Source organism: Channa argus, chromosome 13, assembly GCF_033026475.1.
Source record: "Channa argus isolate prfri chromosome 13, Channa argus male v1.0, whole genome shotgun sequence".
Taxonomy (NCBI): domain Eukaryota; kingdom Metazoa; phylum Chordata; class Actinopteri; order Anabantiformes; family Channidae; genus Channa; species Channa argus.
Window position 1 is genome coordinate 6041725 of NC_090209.1, and position 22821 is coordinate 6064545.

Genomic DNA, 22821 nt, shown 5'->3' on the forward strand with positions numbered 1-22821 from the left:
ATGTTCTGCAAATAGATAAATATGAGTCCAATTGACTGTAAATAAAACATAATTGATCAGTAAACCCAGGTACCACGCAAAACAAAACAAACAAAAAAAAAAAAAAACAGGAAGAGTGGGCTGTTACCCAAGACAGAGGTGTAATATTCATTGAGGATCTGGTGATTGATACAGTCCCACAGAGCCACCTTGTGGTGTGTGAAAGTCACTTTGCCCCTGTGGAAGCGGAGAATTACCAAGTCATCACTGGTGATAAATACAGTTTCCGTGACAGACTAAATGAAAAGTAAAGTGCACTGTAAGAGTACAACAAACCTCTTGACTAATGACATATTACATGAGATATTTCAGCACCTCTTTATGTCATAAATAGTTGCTTAACTTATTCTTCTTAGATCTTATCTTCTACAAAACAGTTCTAATCCACCAATATTATTTTTGGGGGACTGTAAACTCAAAATGGAAGAATAAACACCTGGGTTAAAGTCAGCTTTCATAAAAGCCATGTTATTAATATGGGATGCTGCACATTTTTTGAACCTTGTAAACCTTAACTTTGTTTACAGTGTGCTGCAGCACTTTATGGGTTGATTATTTGAAAATACTATAATTAGCATTAAGATGACATAGACCAACTAAGTTTTTACAGTGTGCTGCGGCATTTCATGGGTTGATTACAGTAAATTACTGTAATTATCATCAAAATGACACAAAGCAGCAGGAGAACAAAGCACATTACTCTGAAATCTTGATACTCACCCAGTTGCACATTTTAGCTGAATTAAAATGTGCTGCTTTGCTTGTTTAATTTCTCTAGTGCTCATGTTTTTATGTATTTGGTTTTGGGGGGCTGTATGTCTAATACACTTTTTTTTAAGTTTATTTTCCTATTTTCCCCACCTGATGTAAGCACTTTAAACTGTATCCTGGTATGAAAAAGTTCTACACAATGTCTTGCCTGCTTCCTATAAATGATTAAACACTAGCAACTTATCCTGTTAAAATAATTCCAAATACTGTTCAAGCTTTTGATTCACTGTTACTATGATGCAGCTAATCATTAAATGTGACATATTCTTTACTATGTCTCTCTCATCCCTAGTTACTCATAACTAAACCTCTGTGTTCATACTGACCTAACTGAACAATAATGTGTAACTTTGTAACACCACTGGCATCATTCTGAAGTAAGACTCACAGTCAAGTTAACAATTTTTTTCATGTTTCTTCATCAGAAGTTAAAGTTAATTTTCAAATAATTTACCAATTTCAAATTTAGTTTATTATAAGCTTTTCATATGTACTGTAGACAATTTTTGTGACTTTTGATAATGAAAGAAACATTTGTATTAGATGAATGCGCAACATTGTCATGTCAGGTTAACAGTGAAGTTTGCATCCTCTTAAATGCTAAATGTTCTGCACTTATGTAGCACTTTTTACCTACTGGCACTCAAAGCGCTTTACACTGCTTCTTATTCACCCATTCACACTCACAATCACACACACTCACATTCCGATGGGGGAGCTGCTATGCAGCTGGACAACGCTCATTGGGAGCAACTAAGTTGGGGTTCAGTGCCTTGCTCAACAACGGCTCTACCTTCCTGCGCCACAGTCGCTCTTAGGTTGGAAATCCATGTAGGAGGATGCAAACTTTACTCTAAACCTAGTGCAATAACAATGTACCTTCACCTACTACAAACGTTCTTTCATCAAAAATTACAGAAATCACAAGAAATGTTCAAGTAGTGTAAAGTTGAAGTAAAATAATAAAATTTAAAAAGTGCAAATGTTTGCATCCCATTTGACTAATCAAAAATTTGTTTTACTTTTAAAAAAAAGTACCCAATTGTGCATTAATTCATATGTTGATTAAAAAGGATCTTTGTTTTAGTCTTTTCACCATTTCAAAATAAGGGGATACTAACCTTTGCACATGACTTTAGGTGTAAATCTTTTCCAAAAATCCAGACCAAATAAACAGTTGATTTTTTTATTCAAAAAGGAAACCAACCAGATGTAAATAAAAAAAATACATGTTTGCTCAGCATTGTATAGAAAATCTTGGAAACCTGGTGCAATGGTTTCACGGGTGCTATGATTTCATCCTTTGCTAAAGCTGAACAAAAAAAACAAACAAGCAAACCTGAAGTCTGATTTGAAAAAATATATATATATATATATATATATATATATATATATATATATATATATATATATAATAAAGGTGTGTCCTATGAAAGGACATTCATACATTCTAAAGAAAGGTACAGCTGTCTGACTTGAGTATTGAACTTTTGTCAAGTCACAAAGGTAAACTGAATGCTAGCAGCTTAACTAATCTCCTCGTAGGACAAACCTGTTAATTCACAAATGCAGCATGCTTAAAAAAAACAACAATCATACAAAAAATATTGCCAGCTCAGGGCCATGCCAAGAACGAATCACTACAGTGTTTTGTTTTCATTCCTGTGCTGGTGTTTGATTTTTGGTTTGTTCAAAATCCCTGGTTCCCTGTTCAAATACAGAGTTGTGATAAAGGGTGACATAGTTGTATTGCTGTTGAAAAGTTGGGTGTTAGCTACTTTGTGTCTCAGTTTATTAAGCTGGCACTCATGTGGATTAACCCACTGACTGACACACAAACTGGACTACGTGCATGGGCTGTATTAAGGTTGGGTTGCACATTCTCTCGTCTCTCGTCATGAAAAGCCTCCACACTTTTTTAACCACTGTAACTAAGTTGTTCTCCCAAACAAGGTCATGTGTTGTAACTTTAAAAAAGCAATTAAACGTTTTTCTAAATCTTCCCAATGTCAGTTTGAGAATGCCAGCAATTCAAGAGAGAGAGAGAGAGAGAGAGAGAGAGAGAGAGAGAGAGAGACATCTCACCCTGTCCATGCACCATGTTTCTAAAAAAGAGCTACCAGGGAAAACAAAATACGCAGGGAGAAACTCAGTCTACATATCTCACCTCAGACATACTGGAAATGTTTCTCACTGAGTAAACTGAACTTGAGCATCAGTAGAAAGGTTCAACAGGCAACACTCGCGCAAATGTATATACACAGACATCCAAAAAGACACATTCTCTACTGTATGTACGCAGCTAGCATGCCTCCTGCTGACTTACGCAACAATGTAAAAAAAAAGAAAAGAAAATTATATCCTATACTGGCATATTTTCAAAATAATCTGGCTCTAGGATTTCTTTGAGCAGAAAATGTCAAATCTTAACGGACACATTAGTGAAGGGTGAAATGGATGAACACGTTAAAGTGTCAATTGGTAAATAATAGAAGAGACACATGTAAAATGGGCTGACAGGCCATTCGTCCTGGTTTCCTCTACTAATCATGATACATATTGAGTCTATCTTACAGATTTGGGATGTGACACCTGAAAAACTAAGACCCTGAGCATTCAAGACAACGTATTGAAAGAATGTTTGAGTGGGGAATAAAGGAGTGGCAGCCAGCCAAACCCTCGCACTGCATTAGTCAAAATAAATGAGTGAACCTGAATCTGCTGAAGTCCAAATAATCCACTCACTGGCAGAGCAAACCCAGAGTCAAAGCAGGCTGATTGGCCAGTGTAGTCCACGTGGCAACATCAGTGGGGAAACAGGGAAGAACAAATAGGAGAGGAAAGGACAGACATCAGTGGAAATAGGCTCGATAGCAGGCATAAGCACTCAGAGCCAGCGCTGTGCACAGGCACACATTGGTTAGTAAGGGGGACCAGGTCCCCGGCACAGGGGAGCCTTGTTTTGACTGCTCCTCTGCTTCAGCCAGCTGTGGCTCCTCCGCCTCATGCTGCTGCTGTGATTTGGGTGCAGCATTGGTTGTAAGATTCTGGATCGCCACGAAGCCATCGACCTGTTCACCTGCATCAGGAGGAAGCTGGGAGACAGCGAAGTTCCTCTGTCGTAGCACTGACTCCGGTGAAGATCTGAATGAGAAAAGAACAGGATGGTTGAGTTAGATTAGAGTGAAGCGTTAAGTTCCCCATTTGTTTGGTTTGGTTTCAAAAAATGGTTCTAACAGTTGGGGATAAAAAACATTTCACTAACGAATGCTTGAGAGGCCAGATACTAAAAACGCAATGTAGATTCACGGCTAAAACTATCTGAACACACAAACACAGAAATATGCATACATGCTTTTCAATGGTTGTTGAAACTAGAGCATGTGCACAACCTTTTTTCCAATCAAACAATCTCCTATAATTGGCAGTAAAAATTACATTAAATATTGGTTTACATATAAATACTTGTACCTGCTTCCCCACACATAAAATGTATCAATTTGCAAAACATACGGCCAAAAGGAAGTTGAGGAAGTTTAACTAACGGTGGTGAGAATTTAGCAGACTTGATTATAAATGCATGTCAGTGGTCATCCAGCTCCCATACCACAGGTCTATCACATCTAAATGTAAAGATTAAACACATCAGAAACACTAAAAACTATTTTCCTTGGGTTAAGAAAAAGACAGATCAGAGTAGCTGAAGATTATTATCGACCAATCAATTCGTCATTGCATCAATTTTGTATATTGTCATCCAGTTAAGTGTAAGACTTGCATATTTTACTCAAGCTGACAAAACATTGTGCTGACAACAAACTACAGCCTTTGGTGCAAGATTGACTTTGAGTTTGCAGTCCTGTGAAAACAATATCAGAGCCCTTCCTGATTTCACTTTATGTGTATATCTCAGAATAATCTGTGTCAGATCTTCAAACTAATCTAACATTGAACAAAGGCAACCTGAGCAAACCCAAAATACAAGTTTTACATGATAACTGTATTTACTGAAGCAAAGTCTTTCTGACGCCTCTACACCAGCGTGAAAAAGTAATCAGCCCCTCAACTTAATAGCCATTTTGGGTTCAGACTTTGACTAGGCCATTCCAAAGCCTCAGTATTATTCTTTCCGTCAACTTCTGAAGACCACTTGCTCTCATGTTTGGGATCATTGTCTTGCTGCATAACTCAGTTGCCCCTGACAAACCAAACCCTTCTGGAATGAAGTAGTTGGTTGTTGTTGCTCTAACATCTGACACAATCCCCTCTTCAAAATGGTGATGTTTGTGCTTAACACGGTGGAACACAAGCATTTCCACCAAACTGTGGGTTTGAATCTGACACAGGACTTCCACCACCTATCCCTGTTTGATAATCAGTTTCCCAGCCTTTAACTAAGTTCTGAACCGTGGACCGCTGGCACAGGTGAACTTAGTTTTTAGTAGCTCTTTCCAGTAGCTCTCCAGTAAAGTAGTTACTAATGGCCATGGATAAACAGACCAAAATAAACCGACTAAATCTTTCAAATAAACGATTAGGATGATTACCCCAGAGTGTTTTTCTCAGTGCGATGTATGATCTCATCACTTCCAGGGAAAAAAGATGGCTCAAATCTGCTGTTATGAGGGTCTCTGGGGGGAGGAAGAGGAGGAGGAGGGGTGAACTCTGGAGGATCATCCTCCTCATTTGAGAGCTCTTTCCATGACTCCTTTGGAAAAACAAAATCCTTTTAGTATTTGCAAGAAATACCCAATATTATAAATAAGAGCAAATTGGTAGATGGGCCTTTCTTTTTTTTTTCTCATATATTATAGTATAGCCAGTAATGCATGTGTAATTTCCTAATCTCTAAGGAAAACCACATTTCACTCGGAGAAAGGACCTGCCTGCAGAGAAGTATCTCCCTTGATGTACTTGGCACCTTCAATGACCGCAAGGTAGGAGAAGCGAAGTTGATCTGCTGTCTGAATCAGGCCCATTCGATAGCGTCGCATCTCGAGTAACACATCACGAATTTGCACCGAAGACGGGTCCTTACGAATGGACATCTACATAGAACGGCAAAAACATTCAACATATTAGAATAATTTTACGTGTGTTTGAGTAATTTTCACATTTAGCTTCTAATGTAGCATTTGAAGAAAGCTGATGGGTCTTGGTCAAACTGCTTACACTGTATTACTAGTAAAGACAATCAAGTGTTCTTGTACTATTGTACTGAGCAAATTTCCTATGGAGTATATTAATTTGGTACTGTCCCTTTTTACCGTGATTTACAACAGCAGGGTGCAATACAAACCAATAAGAGGCAGGTGTCTACAAGACAAAAGGTTCCAGAGCGGCCGATGCCAGCACTGCAGTGCACCACCACTGGTCCCTGGTCCGAATTTAGGCAGCCGGACTCTCGCACCTTAAACAGAAAGTTAAGGAAGGATGCAGGGGACTCTGGAACCCCAAAGTCAGGCCAGGTGGTGTAGTGAAACTGCAAAATCTCACGAGTCTCTCCGGTCTGGACAGGGAGGTAAAAAACCACACACAAGAGAAGAGGTAAACAAAAGAAACCCAGATTCACGTGCAGTTATGACTGTGACACACCAGGCCGACATCAAAGAATATAACCTTTTGTCTGGGCCAACGAGTAGCACCTTTCACATCGCACACTGCAAAGACGAAAGCCACAGGACAAGTAAGCGTGCAAAAGATGATAACCTGGGACCGCGCATACACAAAGCAGGATTTGCTTACTATTTTCACGACATTAACCACAGTCTGTGTATAGCTACTTCTAATTAAGGACGAGTCTGATGATAACTTACAAACTGCACTGGTGTATTGGATACTGGTCTCTGTCAGTGATTGGACCAATCAACTATAAAGACACTGACTGGAGTCAGACTAGCACCAACACACCACGAAAACTAGGCTAACAGAATTTAGCCCCCGGCCCAATGTTGTCAGATGGCCAAGTGTCACCTTTGTGTGTCACAGAAACATAAAAAAAACAAACTTACAGAGAGATTTTCCAGCTCCAGCTGGCGAACTGTGTAGTAAGACTTGATGTCTTCTGAGATAAGGGTGAGCTTGAAATTGGTATCTTCAAAGATCGCATCTTTCTCCTCTCTGTGTGGCCAATATTGGGCACATTTAATCTAAAATCAAAGGTTCACATCACACACAGTATAGCAAAGAAGAGCTGTGAGATCACTGACACATGGCACCAACACCAAACATAAAGAGGAAACGCTGTGATGAAACAAATCAGTGCTTACAGATCCTTTCTCTATGACTCTGTTCAGCATCAATACACCACGGGTCCTCTGCTCCCACACCATCTCCCAGAAGTGGCCGCACGTATTTGGAAGGGGTCCCTTCAAAAAATAAGTGAATTTTTAAGTGCATTTTGACACCATTGCCCAAAAAGTTGGAATCACTTTGTTTGCAGACACATTCCTCTTTTTTGTTTAAAAGAGATTTATCAATGATGTTTTGAGAAGATATACACTTTATCTATCAAGAATAAATCGCGTTGACACAATAATTTCATGAGAAGAGGTAAAAAATAATATATTCCATCTTTAAGGGTGTGTATTTTAGTGCAACTGAATAGTAACAGTGCATCTATTTAAAGATTTTGGCATTTGATAATGTTAATCTACTTTTCTCGAAAAAAAAACTGCTTTACAAGAGAAGAGTGCACTGATACTACTGTCCCAATGTGCTAGCTCAGTCTTTTAGAAACTTTTTTTTTTTTTACCTTTTGTCCAACATCTAAACCATTTTCCTCTTTGGTGCATGTTCTTGAGATTAACAAATGTATTCATGTTTTAATGTCCCCCTCACATAGCTGTGTAAAGAGCACATCAACCAAAGTAAAAACATGTCTACACACCAAAACCTTTTTTACACGCATGATATGCTCCAATTTAATCAATCTACCACTGCCCACGTGTTGCCTTGCATTTCACTCGAGCTAAAGTGCTTTTTCTAGAAAATATGTAAATAGTGTAGCTTAAAATTCTCCTTTCCTAATAAACATGTCCACTTGAGAAGTTGCAGTTGTTGCAATCTGCATTAATAAATGCTTGTATCCGCTTACGACTACATTAGCGTGTGCTGTAAACCATTTATTGTTTACCCATCCCATTGAATTGTCAGTTGATGATGTAGACAAATACTACAGCCCTACAATAAATCCTAATAGGGTGACAATGTTCAGATTTTGCTGAAAATGTTTACAGATTTGTTAATTCCACTTTTTAATGACTTTGAAAGCTTTGAAACTGTGTCCACCCCTATCAATGAGGATGGGCCACATAACAGAAACAACTCTCTATCTATTGCAGTTCAAAAGCAGCACAGTTTAACCTTCATATACAAGAATATATTGCAGTACTGTTTTGTTAGACTGTGTCAGAGGTACCTACCACTTGATTGCGGGAGGGGCATGGTGAATCTTTATCTTCATTCTTACCTGAGTGAGGATGTAGTTCCTCTGTGCCTCCTCTACTGTTATTAGACTGGCATTTATGTAATCATTCATACCCAGCTGCAGACATATTCTGCTGTGGTCAACTAAGAAAAAGGGAAAAGAAACACAATCATGTAATTACTGTATACATGTGTATTGTTTATGTGTCACATCCTCTAGGGAGTATGTGCAATTCTCCAGTCAACACAGCTTCAAAGATTATATTACATATCGGTCTTCGAACTTCTGCCTAACATTTCTTCATATCCACTGAAATAGTGTTATTTAAAAAGTAAACAGTAGGAAAAAGTTTGGGGTTACTTATATTCATATCTTGTTAAAATTGAATAAATAAAAACACTACACTTGATGGCACATACGGTAATTATTTGCAAACCAGCCTGAACAATTTGCATAGCGTACGCAGTGTGAAAAAGAGGAAACAACACAGTTCAGCTGTTAAACTGAGATGCTACCAAGAAATGTTTTACTGGTAATTCATTAAACTACAGGAGCTATATATGTTACATGGAAAGGCACATCAGTAGTGAGTCAATGATACAGAACAATGACAATGTATTTTCTCCATTAGACAATGTTCACAGTGTGTGTCAAATAAAAAAAAAAAAAGGAAGTATGTGGATAAAAATTTAAGTTAAAAATACATAACAGTATTTGCGTTAATACCAGCTTAAAACACGGTAAAACTCTAAATGATCTGATGATCTGATTCAACAAGATGATTATTATATTGCCAGCCTGACCTCCTGAGGCCCTGCATTACCCTACCAACCCTCTTGATCATTTCACAATAATAGCAAAGGTTATGACCGGTCACAGCCTTTATTATGTCAGTCCATCTATAGTGATGCAGTCGTGTGCCAATAGTCGTGAGTAATACCAATGTGTCAGAGATGAATATTAGAAAAATTGTGCCTACGGTTTAATATTATGTCAGCTGTGGAAATGTCAGTGTTTTAAGGAATATTTAAATATTTAAGGCTGTTGTCTTGAGCCAGGAGAAAAGAAACTTACATGGACTAACGTCTCTGTAACGATTCCGATTCTTGTTTTCAGGTAATTTGGCAACCTTGCAAGGTAGTTCACATGACTGCTGGCGAATGTCCTGTGAAAGAAGAAAAAAAAACAAATTACATTTAAAGCTCTGGACACCTACATCAGTGGTGCAGACTCTCTGTGGCTGTTTTATGCTTTAAAACTGACTCTTTACCATGTGCCAGAATTCTTGAATTGCGTGTGTGTGTGTGTAAAACAAAGTACTTAACCATCTCAAAAGTGCTGTTCAGAAAAAAACTGGACTTGCATTTAAAAATGCTTGAGAAAACGTTTTACTTCTCATCTGAAAGGCTTCATCAGTTCTGAACCGACAAAGAAAATGTTTCAGTTCTCATTCGAAAGCCCTCGTTCGTTCGGAACTAATGAAGCTTTTTGTAGAAGAGGTAAAACATTTGAATTAAATCCAGCATTTCTGAGATGGTGATGTACAGTTCTGGGATAACCACGACCTGAGCGACTGAAAGTCTTCACAGATGGTTAACTCACCATCTGTAAAGTTTTCTGTCCATAATATAGGCCAAGTGCCTAAAAACGCCAACTTCAAATTTGCACACAGATATACTAATGTCAACTGACACTGAGTTGTAATTAATGGATATTTTGTGCTACTTTATACATTGATTCATCTATAATTTAGATGGAAATACTGTACTTTTTACTCCACTGCATTTGTTTAACTATAACAGCAGCAAAACCTTTATTATGGCAGCTACTGTAATTCAGGGTACTGTACTTAAGCTTTCCAAAATGTAAACAAACCTAAGCTACAAAGGAAGCGAAATGTGCAGCCACATTGAGCCGTGTGTCACTGTATGTATGCTGTGAGGCAGGAATGTGTATGCCGCAGAACTTGCATGAGAATCATGGGGTTTTAAAGTTTTCTTCACAAAGCAGTTTGCTAATAGTTGTGTACATCCAATGGTACAAACTCAATATGAACAGCTGTTGGCTAATCTCCATCCTTTATTTTTCAAACTCACACATGGGCTAAAAACCAAACCCCAACTTGTAACTCATAGTGGAACTTTCTGTATACATGGTAAGATGATACTTCCTGTTTCTTGCAGAAGTAATATCTGTTCACATGAGTAAAGACTTTTACCATTACCACATGTCCCATTTTCCAAAATACTTTGTTGCAAAAAAGAACCCAGTGAAATGTGGGCTTATATACATTAGTATATTTTGTAGACTCCCTACAGAGGATGATCAATTGAATCAGGCAGGGCAGGATGACCCTGTAAAGTCAAAAAGCGATGAACTGCTGTGACCTTTCAAGAGATTCTGATCTCTGGGTCTAGTTGCCCATTTATGAGAAAGTACTATACATTTAACGGGAAAAGTATTTACTTGCGTGACTGGACTTTTCTTTCTTTTCTGAATGCAATGCACTTTCATACACCAGAAGGGAGAGATGTGTGGACACCTCAAGATTGCAATGTCAATTGCCCACCCCTAACTTTAAGTGATTATTTTAAATGCAAAATGCCAAACATTTCATGGCTACAGCTGCTCAAATGTGAAGATTTTGCTTATTTTCTGTTTAATATTCAAATAATTTTGCGCCATTGGTTGGACAAAGCAAGTTGACTTATCCCAAAGTGGCACCTTGTTCTATCGCTATTTTTCTCAATGTTTACAAACCAAAATATCAGTTAATTAAGGAAATAATCTGAAAATAAATCCATAATAAAAGTATAATAGTTACTTAATGAAAATAGCCCACCAGGAACAAAGGTCTGCATTGAGTTTGTGCTTTTAATACTTTAAGTACATTTCCCTAATTTATAGACCTGCAACGACTAGTCAATTAATCAATGAATCACATGTTTTTAAAAAAGGCCTTTTTTATCTGATTATATACAAGTATTTTTAGTAATAATAAAAGAAATCTCTGATTAGAGCTTGTCTCGTGTGAATATCTTCTGCTGTGTATGGCTGCAAGTAAAGATTAGGCTACTTAAAAAAAAAGTCAGAAAAATGAAAAACATTTTGCCTGCAGTTTCTAGGGAAGTTAAGGTATTTTTTTAAAAATGACTTGAGTAAATGAGATACTTTTTATTTCTGACTCTCGGTTAATCGATTAATAAAGAAAAAAAACAGACAGCTTTAACGACAATGTAAATACAAACAAAAAAAGGTGGTGGTGGGGGGGGGTAAATGGGGGTTGTGGTTAGGGGGCAAGAGAAATATTTACGTCCGAACACGTGCAACAAACAGTGAAGGTGCGATCTTTGTAGGGGCCGATTAGATGAGGACTACTGCACATTGAGTGATGGGATGTGCTGCCTGTTACGAGACATATCAATCATCGGATTGGTCCGAGCAGGCGGAACACTGACTGAACTACAGGAGGCAAATTACTCCACATACTGCGGCAGCCTCGTCGTGCTCTGGCTATCGTCTGGCCTAAAGCTGACAGCTTCACCCACAGCGCCTTTCCACCTTAATTTGTCGAGAGGTCCTACCTGGTAAATGGCGTTCCAGCTCCCGTTTTCATCGATTTCGCGAAACTCGGCTTCCATTGCTGACAGTCCAGCTGCCACCCCGTCTTCTTCTGCTGCTTCTTCTTATTTAACCGGTGTGGGTAACCTTCTCTCCCCAGTGATCAAACAGTTTCTACCGTAACAGTGTGCCTCGGTATCAGACAACTGTTCCGCGACTATTCCGTAATTCTGTGTACGGCGTTACCCCTCTCGGCCTGCTCTTAGCGGAAACACGCCGCTGGCTCCTCCTACACTGTAGCTGCGTCCTTGGCAAGAAAAAAAGAAAAAGAGCAAAGCGGGTCTTTTTTTAAAAAGATAAAATGCTCAGCTGCGGCTTTTCTTAGCGCAAAGAGGGACTTGAAGGCGCATTTCAGACAGATATTTAACTTTATAACATTATAGATATATAACTTTGGTCATTTGAGATAATCACTGTAACAATCCGGCTCCGGCAGCTGTAGAGACAGACCACAGCGAGCACGCGCGGAAGGCTTTTCTTTTTTTTAATCTAATACTTTATTAAATGGTGTTCAAAGTGCAAATTAAATCTAGAGACGATCGAGATTCATACCAGTAAAGTAAAATGCATCAAATTAACACGAAGAAGCTAAAGAATCCGCAAGGACATGTTAATAATACTATAACAAATGAATACAGGCTACTTAACATAAAGCTTTCAAGCGTGGAAGACCAGTTATGCCCTTTAGAAAAACGAGGAAATAAATTGTGAGTAAAACATGTTCATTACAATTAGTCCACATTACTATTTCTTTATTGGTTTATCTCTCTTTTTTTATTTATCATTTGGTAATTTAGACATATCTAGCTGTATATAATGTATGAAGGTTTAGGGTTAATGTAAAAGTGACTTCTTCCATTTAATTCATTAGTGCTCTAATAAAAAATGAGTAATTACATTATGTTGTGTTAACTGATGAGGAACAGGGCACCGTCTTGAGAGATACGCACTTAGTCAGCTACAGTGGGTACAATGGGGTACCTGCAAACCGTTATTTTGGTTTTTCTACAAAGTTTTTTTTTAATTTAGTGGCAACACTAAGGTGGGCCTGCTCTACCATCTATGTGGCTGAAGCACTGACCTACCCTGGCAGCGATTAGCCACAACATTAATACTGGTGGCCTAAATAAATGTCACGGAGGACAAGGGTCAGCATGGACACCCTGAGCAATCTGCAGCTACACAGCTCCATACACAGCAAAATGTGATACACTCTGTGCAGATGCAGTAGAAGTACACAAACTCAATTCTCAAGTAAAAGTGCAGGTATTGGTCCAGAAGTACCACTTTAAATATTTTATTTACATAAAAGTAATAAGCAGATTATCTACTTTTGGTAAATGGTAAAAAGTCGCTTAAACAGTGCTTCACAATGTTGCTTCTCTTTCACCCATTCAGACAGTGGCTGCCATGCAAGGTGCTAACCTGACCCACAACAAATTAGGGTTCAGTGTCTTACCTAAGGATGCTTCAACATGTAGGAAGGACTGGGAATCGAGCCACTGACCCTGTCGTCCGTGGACAACTGCCTTGCCAACTGAGTTACAGCCAACCCATTTTATTCAGAGCAAAATGGTAAAAGTACTCCACGAAGAAAACTACGTATTTTAAACAATAGTGACTATGCTAATTATAGCAAAACATAAAAAAAAAATTCAAAGTTTACTGTTGGTAAAGGTGAAACTGACTTTAACAACTTAATGTGCTGACAGGTGCTTAAACCATAATGATACCGGATCCTGTGACTATCAACGGCAACTGCATGGAGTTTGTTCGGAGTTACACATACCTGTCATCTGGGTGACAGGCACTGAGCAGGCTCCTGTCAATCATGGACAATCCACTGTATCCACTGCACAGCATCATCTCCAGGCAGAGGAGCAGCTTCAGTGACAGGCTGCGGTTAATGTTGACATTCGTCATTGTAATGAACTGTACTAAAAACTGTACACAATGCACCCATTTGATACTCTAAATACTCCAAATGCACAGGACATTCAAACAATACTATAAATACTCTGATTGCATAGGTCATATAAATTTACTTACATTTTAAGTAGACCATAAATCTTTAATCTAGTTGTGGATATGCTGGAATTTTCTGAATTTCCCGTTGGAATAAATAAAGTATCTATCTATCAGATACATCAGCATTTATTAAGTTATAATATTTGTACAAAACCATATAGTCGTAGGAAGACATTTATGTCAGATCCAGCTAAAAGGTAGGCAACATGAATGTCTCATATCAGTAGGATTAGGACGGGACATACCATTTGAAATTATTTCAACACTGGATTGGAATCCATCCAGTGCCTGCAATCATACTGAGACGTAAATCATAGTCTTTATTTGTCGTAAATATGCAAATGAAAACCACCTTCACAAACAGCAACAGCTCTGCAACTTCAATTTTGCACCATGTCTGCACTTGTTCATCTATAAGACACACTGATAATTATCATATAACAATTCTATAAAACTATAGTTGATGACAGTACTTCATCTGTTGCAGTTTACCAGTAAAACATGAGAAAGTAGATGTGTGCACTATAGGGGCAAGAAGAGCTTTACCTTTGTATGCACTACAAGTTGAGGCAGGAGAAATGCTGCTGCGTTTATAAGAAAAACAGCTTGTAGTCAACTATTTGAAAGATAATGGAGATTACCCAACCTAAAAAATGCTACAGGCCTGTTGGAAAAAAGCAGAGAACACTAAAGTCAAGTTTTGTCTGGAAAGAAGATCCAGCAGCGAGAGTCTTGGAAGTCAATGAAAAGAAGATTCGTGCAGCGATAAATAACTTATAATTCACTTTTTTTGAATAGTTGATTTGAAATTGCTTCAGATTAACTCGTGGAGGCCAAGGTTGAATTATAAATGAAGCAGGCATAGTACCTAAAGCCTGGTTGACATACTATACAATTTAGGAACACAATTTTATTAATTACACATTAGTTAGAAACTTTCACCAGTGAATAGTCAATAAAATGATGTCAACTCTGTTGGATCTTGAATTTAAAATGTAGTTTCAAGACCTTATTTGTTGCTCATATGTTGTAGTTTTATCAGTTTGCTTCCAGATGTTGGGGTGAGTATAAGCTTGGAGTTTCATCTAATTTACATAAATCTCACGCAAAGTAAGATTATTCGATCACAGAAAAAATGTAAGACTGCAACTAATATATAGTTTCATTATCGACAGGTCTGACAACTGCCTTCTTTAATCAATCAATTAAGTCTTTAAAATGTCAAAATGTCAAAGCTAAAAAATCACTTTTGAAATGAATGGTTAGTTTCTGGCGGGCTAAAGAAATATATTTGGTAGGAAGATGCACAGATGCACAGTAACAACTTTATGGGCAGTGATCAAAATGTCTGGCAGGTTCATAAGGAGAAGAGGGTTGACATCAGAAAAAGCAGGTCCTGCAGGAGTTGAATGACTCCAGAAGATGGCAGTAATTCAACACCAAAGATGGCAGCTGCTGTATAAACCTTGGAGAAGAAGAGTAGAATAAGAATTCCTCTTCACTTATCCATCCGTCCACTACTTCAAACCACGTATTCTGTTCATGCCCAAAGGTGGGAGGGGGGGCTGAAGCCTATCCCCGCTGTCATTAAGCAAGAGGGAGGATACAGCCTCATAATTACAGCCAGTCTATCTCAGGGCCAACGCAGAGAGACGTACACAGACAGACACCTATTCACCCTGTTTCACCATTTATTTCAGATGTATTACGAAATTAAAGTATTTGGCGACTAACTACTTCGACACACTTTCAGCTAGAAACACCGTTCAAACTTCACTACGTTCAGCTTATTGCAGTATTGTTTGTAATACGTCTTTTTTAATATCTTTAATAGGTTTTATTTTATACTTTTAATAATGACATTAGATAATTGCCTTTGAAGTGTCTGTCTTCGAAGTTTAAAGCTAAATGGCTTTGAACCAGTATATAAGGAAGAAACCCTAAACGTTTAATTTGAGCTATTTCAGCAAAAACAGTTCACCTTTTTACAGCTTTGCTCTGAAAATCCTTTCAGCGCATTCACAGCGCATTTTCTCTGTGGAAATGCGTTTTCTAGTTAATATACATATTCTGCAGTACTTGTACTTTGTGGTCTACTTAGTAATTCTACTCGTAGTGGAGTACTTTTTACGGCAATTAGCTTAATTGCACTTTTGCTTAAGTTTTGAACTTGAGCCTGTAGTTCTAGTAGCCTACTACTTGAAAGTAGTACAACATAGTAAAATAAGTAAATAAATAATATAAAAATAACTCAAATGAATCAACGAATGATAAGTCTGTAAAAATAGTTTTTTTTTTTCTGAACCGCAGAGTAGATTGGTTAGGCTACTATTATACTGTATTTACACAAGTGTATGAAGTTTATAACAAAGTTCCACAGGTCTTAAGCCAATTGACTGCTGATTTTTAATGTAACGAGCAAATACGGAACCGCTAAACGTCCGGCTGATGGAGCGCGCACGTAAGCGACGTAATGGTCTGTTTACGTCTAATCTGTGGAGTCTGTGCTGCTGTGACCTGCTGCAGTTTAGTCCACTAAATATTCTGGCTGATTAAAATTCGTATCCGGAATATTATGGAATTATCTTGAAATATTAGACATACATGTTTTGAACGAGTCCGCTCATAGTGTGACCTTGCAGAGGTAATCATGGATTAGCCGCAGCAGCGTGTTTTTTTTTTTTTTGTTGAGACAGTGTGACTGACAGCAAGAACTGGGACAAGGGACTTTGGTGCTACTAACGTTAGCTAGCACAGCAACTTAGCCTAACCGTTTTGAATCTGCTTTGTTGCAGCGACAGGTATTATGCAAATTCTTGACAAGCTGTTCTGTGTGTGTCGCTTCATGTGCTGTCTTCCTCTGGCCACCAGCTCAGTTTATATGGCTGTGTTTCTTTTAGTTGTTGTTGTGTAGCGTTGGCGTTAGCCCTCAGCTGTCGTTGGCTGCTGCTAGCTAATGTGTAGCTATAGTTATTGCCTCCCAGTGGTGGAAAAAGTATTCAGATCTTTTAACGGTAAGTTGCTATAGCAATACCGCATGCAAGAAAATGCTTACATGAAAGTTATAGTCCTAAATTAAAGGGGTAACTGAAAAAGAAAGGACCTTTTCAGTTTTTTCACTTTTAACGCTATATTTGGGATTCATGAGTTCTAAAGCAAAAGCTTTTATTTAGTTTATCATATGTTTTGCATTTGAAATCTAGGAATACTGTTTCCCCTTAAAATGCATGATGGTAATCTGATTTCGTGGCAAACATGGGATAGCTTCTCAAGTGGGGAAAGAGACACTTTTCCATTATCATAATCAGACAGATCTTTTTGGACTTTTTATTGAATACAAAAAGCTGTTTGAACACTTGACCTAGGGCCAAGAGAAAGAAACACATACTGGCATTGAATAATCTAAACCCAAACCAGAAGATTAATTGATAATGTTATTTGCTCCCAAACTTTGACTGTTTGAACATGTGAGTGTAAATCTTACACATATCAGGATACACACCCATGTTGTGCCCCAAAACACACATGCAGTCATTCACCAAATACTAATGTGACATTCATTATACAGAACGATCTTTTTCCCACAAAGACTGTTCTGAACAGAGATTGTCTTTTTTTTTTTTTTTTAAGATTCTTGGAGTAGTTTGAAATCCTTGAGAGACCCTCAAGGCAACATGGCTCCCAAAGACATCATGACAAATTCTCATGCCAAATCCATCCTCAATGCAATGAACTCTCTTCGCAAGAGCAACACACTCTGCGATATCACTCTGAGGGTGGAGAACACAGATTTTCCAGCTCACCGGATTGTCTTGGCTGCCTGCAGTGACTACTTTTGTGCCATGTTCACTAGTGAGGTAAAATTAAACAATTTGTTGCTGTTGTTGTTTCAGTGAATGTGTCAAGAAACATATGAAATTTATTACCTCTACCATACAAAACGTGACACATGTCTCGTTTTTTTGTTTTTTAATCTAATTTTTAGCCTTTTTGGGGCTAATCTCTCACTTGTATGCTTGATGTTTGAGCGGATCTCTGGTTTTTGTTTGGTTCTGCAGCTTGCTGAAAAAGGGAAGTCTTTTGTTGATATTCAAGGGCTCAATGCATCGACTATGGAGATCCTACTGGATTTTGTCTACACAGAGACTGTGCTAGTCACAGTGGAGAATGTACAAGAACTGCTCCCTGCAGCATGCTTGCTGCAGCTCAAAGGTAAATTTAGGCGTGCCTGCTTTATCTTGATTTAGGCCACCTGAGAGTATAGGCAAGACGTGGCATATTTTTAACATCAACTACCTTTGGAATGTCAAACTAAGGAGTTTATATATATTTATCAGAATGTAACTGAATCTGAATAATACATGTTTGTACATACAATCGCATTTGCTTCCCCAGGGGTGAAAAGAGCATGCTGTGATTTTTTGGAGAGTCAGCTTGATCCCTCCAACTGTCTGGGTATTCGCGACTTTGCCGAAACTCACAATTGCCTTGACCTGATGCAGGCGGCTGAGCTCTTTTCCCAGAAGCATTTCTCCGAGGTGGTTCAGCATGAGGAGTTCATGCTGCTCAGCCAGACAGAGGTTGAAAAGCTAATAAAATGTGATGAAATTCAGGTAGGAGAAGTGGACTTTTTGATGCTGTGTACTTTTTGATGCTATTGGCACTTTTGTGCTCTGTGCTGTGCTGTTTTCATCTTTAAAAGTAAAACACCTGAAAACGGTCTATAAAAATAATGATATATCAGCTTTCAAATTCTGTGTATAAACCTGCAGTAACTACTAATTAGCAACTAATGGTTAAAATAGGTGCAAAGGTTAGAGAAGAATGACTTGACTTTATTAGTGTGGCTTGAGCTTGACTTTCACAGCTTCCATATTGTCTTTCAAAGTGTGTGAAAAGAGAGAAGCAAGTATCAACCTGCTGTAATCTCAAGTCAGTACCCCTTCCTCAAATCCACTCACACTTGCAAATTGGTCTGACAATGAAATTGCAGAGAAGAAAACCTGATTTTAAGTTTACCTTTGTGCTCAGGAAATTCCTGTTTCAAACCACATGTCTTGCTTTGTGAAAACACAGTTATTATCACATGATGATTTATAGATCATCAATTCTCTCGAATGTTCTTCCTGTCATTTTTGTTGTTTTTAAAATAAAACTAGACTATACATGTAATTTACAGTCACGCATAATTTGCCCTAAGTAATGTCATTCTCTTTGTGTCATCTTTCGTGTGGGGATTTTAGGGTTTTTGGCTATTTTTACCTTAGCAGACTTACTTACAGTCTTACTGTTAGACATTCTTACTTTGCAGTTGAATACATTCACTGGACACTTCATTACGTAAGACGTAATGAAGTGACCACTCAGTTGGAAACATTAGAAGCAGCTCCTATTATAACACACTCCAGTACGACTTCTCCCCTATGACCTCAGTATTGAACACATGGTAGAATTATGACCTTTTTGATAGTTTCAACCTAAAAACTGAAAAATATATATGTATTCTCTTTGTATCTAGGTGGACTCAGAGGAGCCAGTATTTGAAGCTGTGTTAAACTGGGTCAAACACAATCGAAAAGAGAGAGAACCCTATTTGCCAGACATGCTTGAGTTTGTTCGAATGCCTCTGCTGACCCCACGCTACATTACAGATGTCATTGATGCTGAGGTGAGCCATACGACACATGACGGGTTGCTGTATAATAAGCCAAGCTTTCCATTGAAGGATTATCTGTTGACATATTTGTGACAGTTACAACCCTAATTAGGCAAGTTTTGACTCGTTTTAGCCCCTCATTCGGTGTAGCCTGCCATGTCGAGACCTCGTTGATGAGGCTAAGAAATTCCACTTAAGACCAGAGCTGAGGAGTGAGATGCAGGGCCCACGCACACAAGCCAGATTAGGTGGGAATCCTATTTTTAATCTTCATCTTATGTGTCGTCTTTGTATTTCATAATAAAAGTGATTTATGTGGTTTTTCAGGTGCCAAAGAAGTCCTCTTAGTTATAGGTGGGTTTGGTAGCCAACAATCACCAATAGACATAGTTGAGAAATATGATCCAAAAACTCAAGAATGGAGCTTCCTTCCTGTAAGTGCTGATTTTATAAAAGACAGTCTTTTCCCTCTTGTTAAGTCAGAGGATTTGGCTAACACACAGTCTGTCTTAAACAGAACATTGCACGGAAAAGGCGTTACGTGGCCACGGTATCGCTCCACGATCGAGTTTATGTGATCGGAGGCTACGATGGTCGGTCAAGGCTCAGCTCAGTGGAGTGTCTGGACTACACTGCAGATGAGGATGGTGTCTGGTACACGGTCGCTACTATGAATGTGCGTCGAGGCCTCGCAGGTGCCACAACACTCGGAGGTGAGGGCGTTTTTGTGCCAAATGTCTCACATTCACCGGGTTTGTTCTTCTGTGAAATCCCTTGTGAATGTTTTCTTCTCTCCCAGTCAAGTATATTACTACAAATCCAGCTGTGTTTTTTTTTTTCTATTTTGTTCCTAACTATTTGGCTCCAACAGACATGATCTATGTTGCCGGTGGCTTCGATGGCAGCCGGCGTCATACCAGCATGGAGAGATATGACCCAAACATTGACCAGTGGAGCATGCTTGGAGATATGCAGACCGCTAGAGAGGGAGCTGGTCTGGTGGTGGCCAGTGGACTCATTTACTGTCTAGGTATGGAGAGAGAAGTCATGACATGTCAGTTTTGTAAACCTCTGATATGGACGGCCACATTAAGGCTGCTACCTACAATTGTTTTCTTTTTAGATAAACTGAATGGACTTGAAGATGCTCCCTCACCTAGCAACATTAAGGCACTCCATATTACAACACTCACATTTTTGTTCAGAAACGATACCTGATTATGTCTCATGTGAACAAATACATTTCTTGTTCTTGAATATACTTTTAAGATGTATATTCATGTATATTTTTGTTCAACTAATTCTATAAAATATAGAAATGTTCAGATAGCCTGTACACAAAGAAATTGCTGAAATTCAAGCTAGTGTGAAGCCATAATCAGAAAATGTTTGGTATTTTGTTTGGTGAAACAACGTACAAGATTCATCAATTTCTCAAATAGTTGTTAGTCAGTTGTTGATGACTAAAATTGTCATTCTCACTGTTTTCTCTCAGGTGGATACGATGGTCTGAATATCCTGAATTCAGTAGAGCGGTATGACCCACACACAGGACACTGGACAAGTGTTACACCCATGGCCACCAAACGCTCAGGTAGGCAGGAGAGCGGGATGGAGTCAAAAATTGCAGCTAACTGTGTGTGTTAAGTTTGATCTTAAACTTTGGTGGTGTTTTCAGGGGCTGGTGTCGCTTTACTCAATGACCACATCTACGTAGTGGGAGGCTTTGATGGTGTTTCACACCTCGACTCAGTGGAAGTCTACAACATCAGGACAGACTATTGGACCACCGTAGCTAGTATGACAACTCCTCGGTGTTACGTAGGAGCAACCGTTCTCCGAGGTCGTCTCTACGCCATCGCTGGGTAAAAAAAAATCATTCTTTCTGGTGTAGTAGTGTTTAAGGATAGGATTTTTCAAGTTACATGTCACATGTAATCTACCTGTATGTTGGAAGATTTAGGGTCACTGTACTCCATCCTCCTATTTCAACCATAAAGTGAAGCCCACATGGAAAAAACACACTGTAAAGCTCAGTTCATGCTTTCTACATCCATGTGTCTGCTACAGTATCCATGACAGAAACATTTTCAGCTCTTAAGTCTGTGAGGGTCAAAGCAGACTGTACTGACATCTGTGTGTTGCCCATAAACGTGCCAGTGCTGATTACTATGATTCAAACTTTGTTCCCTTCAGCTTGTCGCATATCTCTCCCTAGATATGACGGGAACTCGCTTCTCAGCAGCATCGAATGCTATGACCCTGTTATCGACTCCTGGGAGGTTGTTACTTCTATGGCGACACAACGGTGTGATGCTGGCGTCTGCGTTCTACGAGAAAAGTGATCGTTGCAAAGGAAGAGGACCCCAAGAGGAAAAAGCGTAAAGGAGGACAGGCAGCTAGACTTTGCTGAAATACAGCTAAAACAGAGCCACAGTGGGAGATTTATGTTTGCCAGTATGCAAATACAGTAGGTAAAACACAAAATCCATAGAGCACTTTGGGCTGCCACATCTACTGAACTATCCCTTCACTATTTTGGACTGTGAAACAGAGATTCAGCTTCACTGTGGTAGACTTCACCTCAGAAGAGGCCTCCAAGGAGCCCATCACCACTTGCATGACTCTCTTCACTGGTACTTGTTGCTGTTGCTACCTGTGAGATTATTATTTTTTTTTCAGTTTGTCTTCAAAGTGCAATATATTTCTACTCATCATAAGAAAACATGAAGAATGGAGTGGATTAGGCTCCAGTTGCTGCTATATGCCTTATGACTTTGACCTACATTGAACAGTGATTATTCATGTTTCTTCCCATTCTACTAGCTACAGTACATTGGCTTATTACCATGTATGTTCATTTGGCATTTAACACTAAAGGGTCAATAATGATAGTAATTTCATTGCCTTATTTCTCAATGTGAACAGGGCTTTTAGATTCAAATCATTTTATTATGGTTTAAGGGTTAATACTTGTTTTTCACAGACCATGCAGTATATTAAGAGATGAATATTGTTTAAGAAAATGACTGAATTGTACCAGTTGACGCTTTATTTTTTTTTCTCTATTTGGCAAAATTGAACAATCACAATAAGCATGAGGTGCATGCGATTTGTTTGTTCCCTCAGCTTCTTAGTTTGGACATGTACCTGTAGGACACAAAGTCCTAACATCACTGTTGCCTGGACAGTCAATAAAGACACTGACAATAGAGAGGCTGTGTTCTCATTGGAATGACTAATAATTGGATTTTTGACATTTCTGCCAATCGCATCG

At 38.6% G+C, this 22821-nt stretch overlaps 2 protein-coding genes and 1 long non-coding RNA gene across 8 annotated transcripts; 2 read left to right on the forward strand and 1 right to left on the reverse strand.

Annotated features, from left to right (window-relative positions):
- Positions 1-1982: 1982 nt before the first annotated feature.
- ptpn1 (protein tyrosine phosphatase non-receptor type 1) lies at positions 1983-12060 on the reverse strand. The gene is made up of 9 exons (XM_067526585.1): positions 11824-12060; positions 9314-9404; positions 8282-8382; positions 7080-7178; positions 6822-6959; positions 6110-6319; positions 5697-5858; positions 5358-5518; positions 1983-3954 (listed from the first exon to the last, which is right to left on the reverse strand). Exons 1-9 carry the CDS (start codon positions 11878-11880, stop codon positions 3663-3665), a joined length of 1311 nt encoding a protein of 436 aa, XP_067382686.1. The 5' UTR covers positions 11881-12060; the 3' UTR covers positions 1983-3662.
- Positions 12061-12316: 256 nt separating this feature from the next.
- On the forward strand, positions 12317-14811 carry LOC137139400 (uncharacterized). 2 transcript variants are annotated; one of them, XR_010916307.1, is made up of 3 exons: positions 12317-13126; positions 13259-13435; positions 13573-14811. It is a non-coding gene; the product is annotated as an uncharacterized lncRNA (long non-coding RNA). The 2 variants fall into 2 exon arrangements; XR_010916308.1 differs by having other exon boundaries at positions 12317-12567.
- Positions 14812-16353: 1542 nt separating this feature from the next.
- On the forward strand, positions 16354-22756 carry LOC137139401 (kelch-like protein 12). 5 transcript variants are annotated; one of them, XR_010916310.1, is made up of 13 exons: positions 16354-16689; positions 16789-16902; positions 17519-17745; positions 17947-18100; positions 18284-18501; positions 19407-19556; positions 19678-19792; positions 19872-19978; positions 20062-20257; positions 20416-20574; positions 20668-20714; positions 21040-21138; positions 21223-21361. XR_010916310.1 is itself a non-coding variant. In XM_067526592.1 (13 exons), the coding sequence occupies exons 2-13, from the start codon at positions 16845-16847 to the stop codon at positions 21760-21762; spliced, it is 1692 nt and encodes a 563-aa protein (XP_067382693.1). In that variant the 5' UTR covers positions 16355-16689; positions 16789-16844; the 3' UTR covers positions 21763-21873. The 5 variants fall into 5 exon arrangements, 4 of the variants coding, with proteins under 4 accessions (XP_067382693.1, XP_067382690.1, XP_067382691.1 ...); XM_067526592.1 differs by lacking the exon at positions 20668-20714 and adding an exon at positions 21741-21873 and having other exon boundaries at positions 16355-16689; positions 21223-21409; XM_067526589.1 differs by lacking the exon at positions 20668-20714 and adding an exon at positions 21763-22756 and having other exon boundaries at positions 16357-16689; positions 21223-21409.
- The last annotated feature ends 65 nt before the right edge of the window (positions 22757-22821 follow it).